The sequence below is a fragment of the Leucoraja erinacea genome, chromosome 1, assembly GCF_028641065.1.
Source record: "Leucoraja erinacea ecotype New England chromosome 1, Leri_hhj_1, whole genome shotgun sequence".
In the NCBI taxonomy this organism is placed as follows: Eukaryota; Metazoa; Chordata; class Chondrichthyes; order Rajiformes; family Rajidae; genus Leucoraja; species Leucoraja erinaceus.
Genome location: NC_073377.1, coordinates 34,659,004 through 34,675,533, shown reverse-complemented (window position 1 = coordinate 34,675,533; position 16,530 = coordinate 34,659,004). Strand labels below are relative to the sequence as shown.

General features: G+C 42.5%; 1 protein-coding gene across 1 annotated transcript in view; it reads left to right on the top strand.

The window, feature by feature from the left end:
- Positions 1-16,530, top strand: part of nol6 (nucleolar protein 6 (RNA-associated)) — a 94,061-nt gene that overhangs the window by 13,533 nt on the left and 63,998 nt on the right. Inside the window, exons 2-6 of the mRNA XM_055632531.1 lie at positions 4,150-4,395; positions 7,891-8,007; positions 11,426-11,605; positions 12,930-13,098; positions 15,500-15,634. Coding sequence (XP_055488506.1) covers positions 4,150-4,395; positions 7,891-8,007; positions 11,426-11,605; positions 12,930-13,098; positions 15,500-15,634 — 847 coding nt within the window. The remainder of the gene's footprint in view (positions 1-4,149; positions 4,396-7,890; positions 8,008-11,425; positions 11,606-12,929; positions 13,099-15,499; positions 15,635-16,530) is intronic.

The following is a 16,530-nucleotide window of genomic DNA, read 5'->3' as shown; positions in this document are numbered from 1 at the left end:
TAATTTACCAATGATGGACTCCAATCAAGTTGTAGAAACATGTCAAGGATAATCAATGGAAACAGGATGAACCTAAGCTCAATTTTGAGTGTCATAGCAAAGGGTCTGAATACATATGTACATGTGATATTTCAGTTATTTCTTTTTAATTACTTTGCAAACATTTCTGAACACCTGTTTTTGCTTCTTCATTCTGGGGTATGGTGTGTAGATTGATGATTAAAAAAAAATGAATTTAATCCACTTTAAAATAAGGCTGTAAAGTAACAAAATGTGGAAAACTTGAACGGTTATGAATACTTTCTGAATGCACTGGATAATAATACTTGTACCGAACTGTGTGGAAAAATGAATTTCACTCTCTTGTAACATGTAACAATAAGGTACCATTGATTAAATAATGAACAATAGTGGACCCATTCCTGTGGAATATGACTTGTTTCAGGCCTCTTGTCTCAAAAACAACCTTCTACCACCATCTGTCTCTTACCTTCAAGCCAATTTTGGATCCCATGTGATCTAACCTTCCTGACTAGCCTGCCATGCAGAACCTCGTCAAAGGCCATGCAAAGTCCACATAGGCGACATCCACTGCACCCTCCCTTAAAATTTCTTGGTCACCCTCTTCAGATTGGTGCGACACATTTCCTCAATCACAAAAGCATGTTGGCTACGGCTTTCACATGTAAATTCTGTCTTTCAAAATCCTCTCAAATATTTTCCACGACTTATGTAAGGCTCACCAGTATCTTTCCAAGCTTTTTCTTGCTGTCTTCTTAAGTGAGACACAGCCCCATAATCATAATCATACTTTATTAGCCAGGTATGTTTTGCAACATATACGAGGAATTTGATTTGCCATACAGTCATACCAATAAAAAGCAACAAGATACACAAAATACATTTTAACATGTACATCCACCACAGTGACTCCTCCACATTCCTCACTGTGATGGAAGGCGAAAAAAAATTCAATCTCTTCCCTTCTTTGTTCTCCCGCGGTCGGGGGCCTCGAGCCTTAGGTGGACGGGACGATCTTGGCTCCCGTAGCCGGTGGTCGGGCCCTCCGCGTCAGGGGGATCAAGCTCCCGCATCGGGGGATCTCAGCTCCCCCTCGACGGATGATCAGACCCTGGGTCCGGACTGGTTGAACCTCTTGCGACTTTGCAGCTTCCCGACGTCAGTCTCCACCCGAGACTGCGAGCTCCTCGATGTTGAAATCCGCAGGCCGCGGTTGGAGCGTCGATCCCAGGCAAGGGATCACAGGCTCCAATGGTAAATCCACGGCCCCACGGTGGGGCTCAAAGTCCGTCCCGAGCAAAGCCGCCATCTCCCTGATGTTAGGCCGCAGAGCGACCGGAGATATGATCTGGGAAACAATCGCATCTCCGGCAAGGTAAGAGATTGACAAAAGTTTCCCCCGACCCCCCACATAAAACAAGCCAGAGAACCACATTAACACATACTTTTAAAACACACTAAAAATAGCAAAAAAGACGAAAAGACAGACCGTTGGCGAGGCTGCCATCGCTGACGGCGCCCCCCGGTGGACATTAGCCACTTTCCAGTCTCCTGGCACCTTACCCATAGTTATTGATGTTACAACTATCTCTGCTGGGGGGACCTGCAATTTCTTCCCTACCTTCCCACAATGTCCTAGGATATGCTTGATCACGTGCTGGGGATTTGTCAACCTTTATGCATATTAAGCCCTCTAGCATGTGCTCTGTTGTAATATGTTTTATTTTTAAAACATTGCTATTAACTTGCCTGGGTATCCTAGTATCATGCCTTTCCCCCACGGTAAACATCCTGCTGTATCCTTTGACCACCTCCTTGCTATTTACAACTCAACCAATCTTCATATCATCGGCAAACTAACTAATCCAACCACCTATATTTTCATTCAAATGAAGTTCAAGATCAAGATTCAATTTATTTGTCATTTGGACCCCTTGAGGTCCAAACGAAATGACGTTTCTGCAGCCATACATTACAAACAAATAGACCCAAGACACAACATAATTTACATAAACATCCATCACATCGCTGTGATGGAAGGCCAAAAAAGGCCACTCTCCCCCCCCACTGCACTCCCCCCCCCGATATCAGAGTCAAAGTCAAAGCCCCTGGCTGGCGATGGCGATTGTCCCGCGGCCATTAAAGCCACGCCGGGTGGTGCAAGGTCGCACACCGGGTCTTGGTGTTGGAGCCCCCGGCGTGCGCTCGCAGAGTCCCGCGGCCATTCCAAGCCGCGCGGGGCGATGCTGTGAGGCCCCGCTCCAGGAGCTCTTCGACCCCGCAACTCGGGCGGGAGAAGTCGCCGTTGCGGGAGCCCTGAAAAGCGGTCTCCCAGCAGGGACCCGCGGGCTCCCGGTGCCGCCGTCCGCCAGACTCGCAGTAGCAGCCTCCGAATCTCCGGAGGTCGGGCCGCAGCAGCGCTCCACCACCACTCCACCCGCTCCGGACTCGGCCAGCTCCACGACGGTGAGGTGAGTCGTCGGCACCAGAGCCCCCGGTCTTCCTGTTGGAGGCCGCTCCTCGTTGCAGCCCCAACTACAACGGAGACCCGACAAAGAAAAGGTCGGGTCAACCGTGCAGGGAGAGATTAAAAGTTACTCCCTCCCTCCCACCCCCCCCACCCCCACCCCCCCACACACACACACACACACCAACAAAAAAATAACAAAAACTACATAAAAACATAGACAAAAAATAATAAAACGCAGACGAATTGCAGAGGCCTTCCGTTCCATGGAAATTTCCAGCGACCCACTCCCCAAGATGCTTAAAAGACATTTGGACAGGTATCTGGATAGGAAACCTTTAGAGATATGGGCCAAACGCAGGCAGATGGGACTAGTTTAGATGGGGCATATTGGTTGGCATGGGAAAGTTGGGCCAAAGGGTCTGTTTCTGTGCTGTAAGACTCTATGATGCTTCATGCCAAAGCAGCCAGTTAGGTATTACTCCATCATTGTGAAGGCAGCAGCTGGTTCACAGGCATATAGACTCAGACCACACGCACAAAATAAACAATACATAAATTACACATATTCTGTAAGACGACAAAAAGCTGTCTGAGAGCTGAAGGCTCTACAGGCAAACTGCAAGAAATTTTAGAATTTTGCCATGAATATCTACCAGGATTTGTTCCCAAGCTCTTTAATGGAAGGCCATGCTTCCATTGTTTTCGGTGAAGGAATCAATAGTCAATTGAAACCTTGTCTCTGTTGAGCATACTAAATGTTCTGCATACGATAATTATATGCATTAGATAACCAATGTCCTGTTGAAATATTTTTGACTTGAGACATTTAATTCTAATTCTCTCTTCATTAGCGCCGCCTGACTTGCTGACCATTTCCAGCATTTTGTTTTGGACTTTGATTCCTTGGATTTTGAAACATAAAACAAATTGGCAAAATTTGAAATAGTCGCTACATTGCTTCCCAACAAGAGAATGCTTGAGCTTGCGAAAGACACATTTTCTGACATCTTGAATCTTGTCCCCCCTTTAATTCTCCTTTCTTTCAATGAATTTTCTTTCTAAAATTATCTCCCATCAATTCCCTCGGTATGTTTTGCTCTTGTTTTCATTTCCTCTTTTGGATCATCCTCCTACGCTCACCTTAACTCTTTCTACTTTAATTAGCTCTCCATTTAAAAAAAAAATCTATTTTCTAATGTTAATTCTTCTAATTCTTTTCTCCGTGATGAAGCTTAATGAAGTGTGTGCAGTTTGCATAATGGTCAGCATAAGATTAGTATTGAGGAAGGATCCCATCAGAGTTTTTGAGAAGGTGATTATTAGCTGTTCTATGTTATTGTCGCCAGTTGTTGATCACAATTTGTACAGCATTTCCTGAGACCAAGACGCTCCACTTACATAGAAAGATCTTAAAGTAAGCTCGCATTTTGCCTTGCCTGACATGTTTTAGAGCCAAGAAAATGTTGAAAACTGGCATATCTGGGGGAAGTGTTGTGTTCTGTTTATTTATTTGCAATGCTTCCTGTAGAATTTAATATGTGATCATGTCCAGAAACGGCAGAGTCTATGTGGCTTGTGTAGTCACAGATTTCACACTTACTGTCTTAATTTAATAGTGTATGTGCTATAATTTTATATTGCTGTCCTTAAATTTGAAGGATTTAGAACCATTACAAGATGATGAAAGTAGTGACATGGAGGAGGAGGAGGAGGAAGATGACGGGAATAAAACATCGGGCAAGAAGAGCAATGTTATGGAAAAAAAGCAAAAAGTAGATGTTTTAAGAGTAACAGGAACTCTTAAACTAAGCAGAAGAGAACTGTACAAGCCACCAACTAGTGAAGAACTCAATCAGCTGAAAGAAACTGAGAACCTCTTTCATTCCTCTCTACTAAGAATGCAGGTACATCATCCTTGGTGTTATCTCTTGGTTTTTAATGTTTGTTCTGTTTAAACGTTAACTCCCACTTTCTTTTACTGCTTCCAAAATGTAGTATCTGAAAAGGTTATTATAAGAGCTGCCTTCAAAAGTGCATGTTCAACAGTTCTCACAATATTTAATGTTCCTCTTTGATTCATTCCATAAGAATCTAATGTACATATCATCAGATTAGTGATTTTCTTTTTCAGAATGAAATTTTTTTTTTTTTAAGGTTGATGCTTAACAATTGTTCCATAGTCAATAATATTGTGTTATTAATTCCTGAATTAATTTAATTCATATTAAAACTATTTATTTTCTTAACAATATCCCCAATAGAACTAAAATCTTGTGCTCTAGAGAAAGCAATCCAAGTTTGAGAAAAACATTTTTCACACAGAGAGTGATGAATCTGTGGAATTCTCTGCTACAGAAGGTAGTTGAGGCCAGTTCATTGGCTATATTTAAGAGGGAGTTAGATGTGGCCCTTGTGGCTAAAGGGATCAGAGGGTATGGAGAGAAGGCAGGTACAGGATACTGAGTTGGATGATCAGCCATGATCATATTGAATGGCGGTGCAGGCTCGAAGGGCCGAATGGCTGCACCTATTTTCTATGTTTATGTTTGTTCACTCTCCTTACAACCAATACCCTCTAATCCAGGCAGTATTCCAGTAAACATCTTGTTTGCCCTTTCCATAGATTTCAAATGCTTCTTGTAACAGGGTGATCTGGACTTCACAGAATAGTGAAAGTTCTTGGTTTCTTGGTCCTCCAAAATATTCCAAATGGAATTTAAACTGGAGTTGGCCTGACCAAAGTTTTATAAAGCTGCAAAATTACTTTTTGACTTGTACACAATGCCTCAAATGATGAAGGCATGCATACCAGACGTTTTCTTCGTCAAACTATCTACAATTGTTACTACTCTCAGTGAGCTATAGTTTTGTACCTCAAGGCCCTTCTGCACATCGATGGCATTCAGGATCTTAAATGTAACTCTATACTTTCCCCTTTCAGTTGACTTCCTAAAGAGCCACATCTCACACTTAGTTGGATTAAATTCCATCAACCATTTCTCTGCCCGTATTTGTAAGTGAATTATATCCCGCTTTATCCTTTTACAGTCATCTTCATTGAACACAACTCTATTTTTGTGTGTTGTAAAATGCTCTGACATGCATTGGATCTTCTCAGTGATGGTCAGAAACAAAATAGAAGAATATTTTTTGAATATGGATTCTTGAGGCAGTTCTTTTAATAACCTTACAAATGAAAACAGACATTGTGGGCCAAAGGGCCTATTTTTTTGCTTTTCGGTTTATTTACTTAGTTGAAGTTGAAGGAATTTAAGGCATTTTACTGCATCACAACCTTAACAGAAGACTGGAATAGGGATATTGGGCTGTAACTCAAATTGGCAGGCTGAAACGAGTATTGACTGGTGATGGTTTCTGTCTATTTGTTTGGTTTATGGGGTATAATCAAAATCAAAGCTGATTTTGGGGAGTTCAGTTGAGATATGTTTTTACACATAGGGGAAGATGATGAACACATTTGAATGTTTGCCAACTCATTCTTTGAACATGGGTGTCAGAGGTTATGTGGAGAAGGCAGGAGAATGGGGTTAGGAGGGGGATAGAACCGCCATGATTGAATGGCAGAGTAAACTTGATGGGCCGAATGGCCTAATTCTGCTCCTTCCACCTATGATCTTATGAACAGCTGTTCCTATGCACAGGCTTTTGAATCCATTTAATCAAGTTTACATTCTTAACCTTTGCTGTTGGAGCACTTTTGATATTGTACAACAGAACCAAGCTTAATTGTGATAATTCTTTGACTTGGGTAAATATTGTCCAGATTTAGTTACAAAAACTGTTCAGATAGGCAGCATATTGTAGACACCACATATTGTTGACACCACTTATAATTGACTTTTCTCTCTGCAACTTGAGCTTATGCATCTTGATGGGGTGTTGATCAAGGTAAAACAAATACATTCTTAAATGAATGAAGTGCTATTGACTACAGTGATTTTATTTAAAGGAAATTGATGAACTTTTTTTTGAGATTTTGCAGCATTAAGCCCAGAAGTAGAAACCAAAACCAAAAATAGATAGTTGTCAAACAAAATCATTCAAGTTAGGACAGCACTGCACAATAAATATCATTGTAAATGTTGAAGAATGGTAGAATTGATTGTTGAAACTATATTAATTAAAGATTTAATTTAAATCCTATTTAAAATTCATCTAGCTGTTTTGCTGTTACTGATGAAATGATCTGTGTAACTGCCATAGGTAAGTATTTTAAACAGCCATTTGCAAAATAAACTTTAAATGTATGATAGCAAAATTAAAACTGGTTCATCATCTTCCCCTTTATGTAAAAACATTTCCCAAATTAACTCTCAAAAAGCCGATCTAATTTTTACCCCATTAATCAAGAAATAGGTAAAGAGAAATGATAAACTCTTTATTTAAGGTGCACATCAATCAACATGTTAATAGCATCACGTAAAAATAATTATGAACACCTTGAAGTTTTTTAATAATTGCACAAAATTTACAAAAATAAAAGAGGGTTTATCTTTATGCATTGACAAATAAATTAGCAGCTATTTTAATCTGAACCATAATTGAGCCACATTTTAATTCACGTGACTTCCCAATGTCAGATTATGTGGATATTTTAATTTAATTTGATGTCTTGCTGATGAGGATTACCAAAGTGGTAATGATGGTAAAGAATCATTTATAAAACATGTTAATATAGTTGATTCTACTTTAATATTTTTGAATTGTCCCTGTTAGTGGCAGCTTTCTAAGCACAGCTGAAAATCAAATTCAGGTATTCCTTGAAATAAACAAAGATGCTTTGCTTTGCATTGCATTGAAACGAATGTTAAAACTCGCCCTTCACTGATGCTATTCAACATGCTGGGTATTTCCTGTTATCATCTGATTTTGTGCATCTGTGGAATGCTGCTCTTGGATTAAGGTTTTCATGGTCATAGTCATAGATTTATACAGCATGGTCCTTGCAATTCGATGCAAGTGTAATGAATAATATACAATAGAGTCTCGTCATTTATTCACAATAGATAGCTGAGTGCTGAGTAAGATAATCGTACCCAGACAGCCTTGGTTTTTGTCATGTCTCCATTGACTAACATTCCTCACCTAAAGATTATTAAAATATGAAGACCTGCACTCAAATATGAAGGATTCTACTGCCAACATTATTTGGAAGGTTTGGATTTTTTCCCCCGAAGTCCTCATTTATCTATTCTCCCAGTGATTGAACCCAGCTTGTGTGATGTCATTCTAGCTATATATTAGCAATTTATTTCGCAATGAATCATTCAAATCTGCAATATTTGGCACTCAAAAAGATAAGCTAAACAGCGCTGTTATTTTTGAAGTGGTAAATGCAATTTGTGTCTGTTTTCTTTGAGATTATTTATTACTTGCAGATTGAAGAACTTTTAAAAGAAGTAGAATTGAAGGAGAAGAAACGCAAGGTTATTGATGCTTTCCTCCATGAAGTGAATGATCTTCTCAATAAAATACCAACAACTGAGCAAGTTGATGTAAGCAAATGTAACATATTTATAATAGAGATGTTATGTGTATTGATATATGTAATTGTAATTGTAAATCTTTATTGTCATTTCCTGAGTATTCGCATACTCAGAGGAAACAAAAAAACGTTTCTCAACCAGTGTCCATTCAGTTTTCGTTACAAAATAAATAGCAATTAAAATTAAAATACATGTCATGAACAATTTAACCCTCTAATAACATTCAATAACATTCAACAGCCGTTCCGACCGGCAGCGGCACAACAGTGGCTCTGCTGCAGTGTGGGGGGTTTGTGCGCGATACTGTAAGAGAGGAATTAAATTTGATGGTAGAATGGACTACATCCACAATTTATAATCACATTTTTTTTTGAGCTGCTGTTTAACAAATTTTAGTGCTTACACATCCACGTAAGATTTTGTTGTTCTTTCCTTCTGATTCTCACTTTCTTGCCCTAACCGTTTTGTTCTTCTGCGTAGCTCCAAGTTTCTTTTTGAGTACTTAGAGCAATTTATCTGAGTGATGGAGGTGGGGAAGTGGAAAGGAAGATGTATATACGGGTAGACGGATGAAAAGTGAGGTGGGCTACCTGAAATTGGAAAATTCAATGTTCAGGCCGTTGGGTTGTAGAATAGTTGAGTCCTACAGCATGGATACAGACCCTTCAGCTCAACTCTCCCATGCCAACCAAGTTGCCCATCTATGCCGATCTAATTTGCCTGCATTTATCCTATAACCCTCTCAACCTTTCCTATCCATGAGCCTGTCTAAATAGATTTTAAATGTTATTGTATCCGCCTCATTCACTTCCTCGTTTATAGACCACTGTATGTGTGAAAACTGTTCCCATTAAATTGAAACATATAAGATTATTAAGGGTTTGTACACGCTAGAGGCAGGAAACATGTCCCCGATGTTGGGGGAGTCCTGAACCAGGGGCCACCGTTTAAGAATAAGGGGTAAGCCATTTAGAACGGAGCCAATCAAACATTTCTTCACACATAGAGTTGTGAGTCTGTGGAATTCTCTGCCTCAGAGGGCGGCGGAGGCCGGTTCTCTGGATACTTTCAAGAGAGAGCTTGATAGGGCTCTTAAAGATAACGGAGTCAGGGGATATGGGGAGAAGGCAGGAATGGGTTACTGATTAGGGATGATCAGCCATGATCACGTTGAATGGTGGTGCTGGCTCGAAGGGCCGAATGGCCTACTCCTGCACCTATTGTCTATTGTTTCCTTTCACCCTAAATTCGTTTGGTCTAGTTCCACAACTCTAGGACAAAGACTCTCTGCACTCACCCTATTTTACAGTTTTACACAGCCCTTCATCCCTTCATTCCAAAAAATAAAGACCTAGCCAATCTCCTCCTATAACAGGCCTTGCAGTCTCATTTTAAGTATTTTCTGTACTGTTTCCAGCTTTCCTATTACAGGTGCACAACCTTTTATCCGAAAGCCTTGGGACCAGACACTTTTCGTAATTCAGAATTTTTCGGTTTTCGGAATGGAAGATTTTTAGCGTAGATTTTAACGGCTGGCTCGGTGGTAGAGTGCTCGGCTCGTATCCGTAAGGTCGCGAGTTTGCGCCTCGATCCCGGCAGTTACTTGATCGCGAGTTTGAGTCTTCAATGTAGGTTTTTCTTGCAGAATAGGAGAGAATAGGGAGGGTTAGGCTGGGATCCTTCTCTGCGAGATGATCTTAGTGCGGGAGACAAGTGTAGGAGAGGTGTACTGAGTGTGTGGGCAGAACTTTGGAAGTGATTGCCCACCATTCTCAAAAGCCGCTGTGTCTTCCTGTCCCTCCAACTCCAGAGGAATCCGCTCCCCGATGGGCCGCTACGGCGACAAGTGGCAGTTCGCCCACAGCCCGAGCTGCGCCCCCTCATCCGCAACCCGGGTTCCTCTGGAGTTGGAGCGGGGCTGGGCTAGAGTTGTTGCTGGCTGTGAGTCTCTGGGATCTCCGTGCTTGCAGTGGGCCTGGGGGTCGGTGGCCCGATGAGGGGGCGCAGCTCGGGCTGTGGGCGAACTGCCACTTGTCGCTGTAGCGGCGCATCGGGGAGCGGCTTCTGGTGGTCCTGACGTCTCTCAGCTCCTGTCCAGGGGGACGGCCGGAGACGTCAGGACCAACAGGAACCAGTTCCCCGATGCGCCGCTACAGCGACAAGTGGCAGTTCGCCCACAGCCCGAGCTGCGCCCCCTCATCCGCAACCCGGGTTCCTCTGGAGTTGGAGCGGGGCTGGGCTAGAGTTGCTGCTGGCTGTGAGTCTATGGGATCTCCGTGCTTGCAGTCGGTGTCCCGTTGGTCCTGACGTCTCCGGTCACCCCCTAGAATGGAGCTGAGACTGGGAACTGTACCGCCCTTGCCCCCTCCCTCTGCAACTGCAAACAACCCCATTCTCCTGCTCACCTGCAAGGGCGGTACAGTTCCCAGCCTCAGCTCCTGTGGCCGGAGACGTCACAGCCCGAGCTGCGCCCCCTCATCCGCAACCCGGTTTCCTCTGGAGTTGGAGCGGGGCTGGGCTAGAGTTGCTGCTGGCTGTGAGTCTCTGGGATCTCCGTGCTTGCAGTCGGTGTCCCGTTGGTCCTGACGTCTCCGGTCACCCCCTAGAATGGAGCTGAGACTGGGAACTGTACCGCCCTTGCCCCCTCCCTCTGCAACTGCAAACAACCCCACAGTTCCCAGTCTCAGCTCCTGTACAGGGGGGTCGCCGGAGACGTCACAGCCCGAGCCATCAGCTTCTGTCCCTACGGGGACAGCGGAGAGCGTGTTCCTCTGGAATTGGAACGGGGCTGGGCTGCTGCTGGCTGTGGGTCTCTGGGATCTCCGTGCTTGCAGTGGGCCTGGGGGTTGGTGTCCCGTTGGTCCTGACGTCTCTGGTGACTGGCACTAGCTCCGACGTGAAGACAGTGCAAAGCCCCCGCGCCGGTGCAATGGGCGGGGAGCTGGAGAGGGCGAGGGAAGGGGTCACACACATGGACGGGAAGCAGAGGGGTGTAGGTGGGGTGAAACTGAAGGGAGCGACAATTTGCTGCTGCCCGCTGAGTTAAAAAAGTTCCCACGCAAGACTCACGATACACTGTGTATCGTGAGTCTACCGTGGGAACTTTTTAACCTTAGCGGGCAGGCAGCAGCAGATTGTCAATTATTAACCCTCCCGCGCAATATACCCTCACCTTCTCTTTTATGAATGGGGCTTTAGTTCCCCTTTCTTCGAGGACCGACCGGAGGTTCCGCTGTCACCTCTGCGGGCCGCCCTCGGTGAACATTTTCAAGGACCTTTCTTCAAGGACTGAAAAAATGTCGCTATTCGGAGGTTTTCGTTATTTGGATCTTCGGATAAAAGGTTGTGCACCTGTAGCAGGATGACCAAAAGTGTATCTTGTTAAGAATTGGTTTTATTTTTGTAACTCTGCTTTGTATTCCAACAGATTACAGACCAATCCAGGCTTCCAAAAGATGTTAAAGTTCCTTTCCTTCAAGTACCATACAATGTCAAAGGGAAGTTTCAGTATCTCCCTCCTAGTTCAACAAAAGTTATTGGAAGCTATTTACTTGGTACCTGCATCAAACCACAGATCAATGTCGATGTTGCTGTTATAATGCCAGCGGTAGGTTTCTCAATGTCGGGTGATCCAGCTGCTCAGATTGCTTCCAAAGCTTATTTAATGTTGTTTAATCTGCTGCCTAACATCATGTCCAATGGTTTCTACGATAATGTGATGATTGCATTCCTAAGAAACCTCTCTCTCCAGAAAATAACATTATAAAATCAATTTTGTTCATGGGAGGGGAAAAAGGGGGTTAAGGGCTTGAGATTTCCAGACTTGCAATAACGAAGTTTTTCCAGCAGGATATTCCAGAATAAAGTATTTTTAAGAGCTACAAATTAATGTTTGACCCTACAAGCTAAAGGCTGTATGTCACATTGTTCAATTGAGTAATTGCATAAGTGTCCAGAAGCAATTGCTTCTCAATTTCAATGGCCACGCGGTTAAAGTGACAGCTGTGTTCTTAAGAGATGATAGTGCTCGTTCCTGCGGGGAGGTTGCACCGTGAGTTCCTCCAGCAGTTTGTGTTTTTTCACTCTAGATTCCAGCACCTGTAGTTTCATATTTCATATTTCTCTGCCTTCCACGGAAAAAGTCTTTTTTTTTTTTTTCCTAGTCTTTTTTTCAATGTCAATTTCCAAAATTACATTTAAGTGGAGACAAAAGAAACTGCAGATGTCGGAATTGTATGCAAATCACAAAATGCCAGGTGACAGGGGGCCAGGCAGCCCTGAATTTGGAATCCATTAAAAAATCAACTGGAACACAGGAAACAGCGTGTTCTTGTTAAAGATAAATGTATATTTGATTGATTTTAATCTAACTTTTCTGCAGCACTTTGTAACATTGCCCAAAATTCCTGTTCACAGGACTGAGATATAGTGAAGTAAGAGTGTATGGTGTTCAGTGGAATGGGTCTTTAATTTCATTTCTTAATGTGATTGTGTATCATTTTGTAATATCATTGTAAACTTAAATGGCGGTTGAGTTTCCATCGCTGTCCTTCAGATTCAGATTCAACTTTAATTGTCATTGTCAGTGTACAGTACAGAGACAATGAAATGCAGTCCTTGAATTGCTTACACTTTTTAACATATTTTGGGAAAGTTATCTTGTGCAATTATTAGTAAGAACAAAATGTGAAAATTATTCAGTGACCATATTCATTATTTTCTTGTCCTTTAAGCATAAATGTAAGCATTTTTATAGATTGCCTCTGCCATTAGAATTTTTCTATTTCAGCAAAGGCAGATAGATTCCTTTAATGTCATGGTGCCAATTTAAGAAGGAAAATGTGGCGAAAAGGAATGAAGGAAAGTGGAATAATACAATTGAAATCTGATTGATATGTTTTCAAAACTGACCCTGATCTACTTATTTTCAGGAAATTCTGCAATCAAAGGACAACTTTAACCAGCGCTACCTGAGGAAACGTGCACTCTACCTGGTTCACATTGCCCATCACTTATCCAAGAACAAGATCTTTGGATCTGTAAAATTTGGCTACTTCAATAGCAACCACTTGAAACCCATTCTGTATCTATCTCCGCAAGGTTTGTTTCAAATAAAGATTTGGACTGTAGTCACAGATACTACATTCAAACAAGTGCTTGTAATACACAGTCAGCAATCTTTACAGGATTAATTTTTATATTTTTTCATTCAGATCATTGATAATAATCTGTGCTTTTAAATAGTCTGTCATCTACAACCATAAGAAAACCTAACTAAATATCAATTTGGAATCGGTATGAACGTTAAAGTGACTGTCCATTGAGAATGAGTTGTCGTCCTTCAGACCAAATCACAATACATTTATTCTGGATTTAAGAGTTGATCTTTTGTTGTATCAGCTCAACAGTATGTTTAGAAGCAATTTAGAAGTGCATCCTCTCTTTTTTTAACATTACACTGAGATTACGATTGTGATTTAATTTTGTTCATTTATATTTTTTTTATGTAATAATTACTTTTGTGAGGTCAGTTTTGGAGAATTGTGTTCAGTTTGGTCACCCTGCTATAGGAAAGATGGTGTGAATCTGGGAGCAGCGCAGAGAAGATTTCTGCAGATGTTGGGGTCTTGAGGTCCTGAGCTATAGGGAGAGGTTGGGCAGTTAAGACTTTTTTCGTTGGAGTGCATATAATATCATTGACAGGAATAGAGAGGACAAATGGACCGAATCTTTTACCCAGAGTAGGGGAATCAAAAGCCAGAGACATGGCTTTAAGGTGGGAGGGGAAAGATTTAACAGGAACCTGAGCGGTAATTTTTTCGCACAGATGGTGGTGGGTATATGGAACGAGCTGCCAGAGAGGTAGTTGAGGTGGGTACTATAGTAACCTTTAACAGACATTTGTACAAGTACATGGATTTGGGGTTTAGAGGGATATAGGCCAAATGCGGGCAGGTGGGTGCATGTAGATGGGGCATCTTGGTTGGCATTGGCAAGTTGGGCCTGTTTCTGTGCTGCATGACTCCATGTTGGGGAACAACAGCCTACATTTTCACAATATCTATTGATGATACATGCATTGCAGGGGAGAAGCAGTTAGTGAATAAAATACTGTTGCTAAGGATGGCGATTGCATATTATTCACCTTTTACGACTAAGCTGTTTTCCTTTGCTGCAGTTTTTTTTCTCTTGAAGACATTGATTTATATTCATAGAATAGTACAACACAGCAAGGAAACGGGCCATTTGACAGAAGTCATCCACGTTGAGTAGTGGGCACCTTTCCATGTTAATCGCGTCGCCCAGCGTTTCGTCCATTGCCCACAATGTCTACGTGATGCAACTGCACTTTTAAACATTTCTCATGAGCTGTTAATGGCCCAGCTTCAACCATTCTCTCAAGCAGTGCGTTTTTAATCTCTGGGTGAAGCAGATCCCCTTGCATTTCCCATAAATTGTTTCACTTTTAAACCTAAATCTATGTCATCGAGGGAAAATGTTTCCTGCAGTTTACCTTATCCACACTTGTCAATTTTCTACACCTCAATCATTATTCCCTCTTAACCTCCTCCACTCCAGGGAGGACAGACCTAGCTTATTTTGCCTTTGTCCTCTGTGCCGCTGGGACTCTGAGGCTCTGTCTCTAGGATTCTGTCGGGCAGCATTTGTGGAATCCGAAACCGGTAACATTACAAGTCCAGAACCATTCATTAGAACAGTTCTGACGAAAGGTCGTGAATCTGAACTGTGAACTTCATAGATGCCGCCTGATCAGCTGACAGTTTCTTGCATTTTTCAGTTCAGCATTTTGAACAAATATTTATTCACAGTTTGTACTCAAAGTGCGCCTCCGAATGAACTGTTTTTTTTCTCGTGGCAGAATAGTTTATTGCTCCGCAAAGTCAAAGGAGAAAGGCAGACGTTCAGAGCACATCTGTGCCACAGGAACATTTTGCCACACTATTCATAGGTTCTAGGAGCAGAATTGGGCCATTTGGCCCATCAAGTCTACGCCACGATTCAATCATGGCTGATCTATCTTTCCCTCTCAACCCCATTCTCCTGCCCTCCCCATAACTCCTGACACCCTTATGCCCCTGTCCCACTTAGGAAACCTCTGGAGACTTTGCGCCCCACCCAAGGTTTCCGTGCGGTTCCCAGAGGTTTTTTGTCAGTCTCCCTACCTGCTTCCACTACCTGCAACCTCTGGCAACCACCTACAACCTCCGGGAACCGCACGGAAACCTTGGGTGGGGCGCAAAGTCTCCAGAGGTTCCCGTTCAGGTTTCCTAAGTGGGACGGGCATTACTAATCACGAAGTCTTGTGTCCCATGGTGCTTTTGTGAAGAGTAGGCCTAATTTAATGATAACATTGATGCTATGTTGAGGCTGCAAATAATCTGTTTTTAAATGACTGAACAATAGTTTAAACGGCTAAAGGGAGGCATTTTCTAGTTTAGTAAAATTGTCAGACCCTTAGTAAATCGTGTTTTAATTCTAGGTAAGGACGAGAAGCTTGTCACCGTGAGGCTCCACCCCTGTGCTCCTGCTTCTTTCTTCAAATTGACTCGGTTTCATCCCAGCAGAAACAACATTCGTGTGTCCTGGTTTCTGGATCAAGAGGCTGCCGAAGGAGGTTTGTGCTGCAATTTTTATCATTCTCCCTTTTCAATCATGTAATGCTAATGGTGGCTTCCTGCGGTAGCTTTCAAGAAATTGTCAATTTTCTTAAGTTGCAAAGCTGATTTGATTTGGGCAAAGCAAATTCTCACCAAGGTTGATGAGTGGGTGAGAGCACGAGATAAATGTTGTTGATCCAAGGTGATGTCAAGTTTAAGTTTTGAAAGCTTAAGTATTATCATGGAACGGAATTATTTGAAATGATTTATGAAGGACATGGTCATTGAAATGTTAGATAAAATAGAAAAGCAACAGAGGTTGCAAGTAAAACAGATAGATCGCCTGTGGATCTGCTCTACCGAGTACTAATGCCCCTGTCCCACTTAGGAAACCGGAACGGAAACTTCTGGAGACTTTGCGCTCCACCCAAGGTTTCCGTGCGGTTCCCGGAGGTTCCCGGAGTTTTTTGTCAGTCTCCTTAATGGTCGAAAGTGGTTTCCGCTTCTTCTATGTTCCGGCGATTATTTCAAAAAAATTCAAAACTGACAGAGACTAAAAGTAGGTTGCCGTTTTACAAGTCGGTAAATTTTTAGTCGAAGCCGGTTGCGATGCTAGTTGAAGGTGGTTGCAGGAGGTTGCAGTTTGTGGAAGATCTTACCTTCCACTACCTGCCACCTCCGGCAACCACCTGCAACCTCTGGCAACCACCTTAAACTAGCATTGCAACCGGCTTCGAAAAATTTACCGATTTTTAAAACGACAACCTATTTTTAGTTGCGGCCGGTTTTGAATTTTTTGAAATAATTGCCGGAACATAGAAGAAGCGGAAACCACTTTCGACCATTAGGGAGACTGACAAAAACCTCCGGGAACCGCACGGAAACCTTGGGTGGGGTGCAAAGTCTTCAGAGG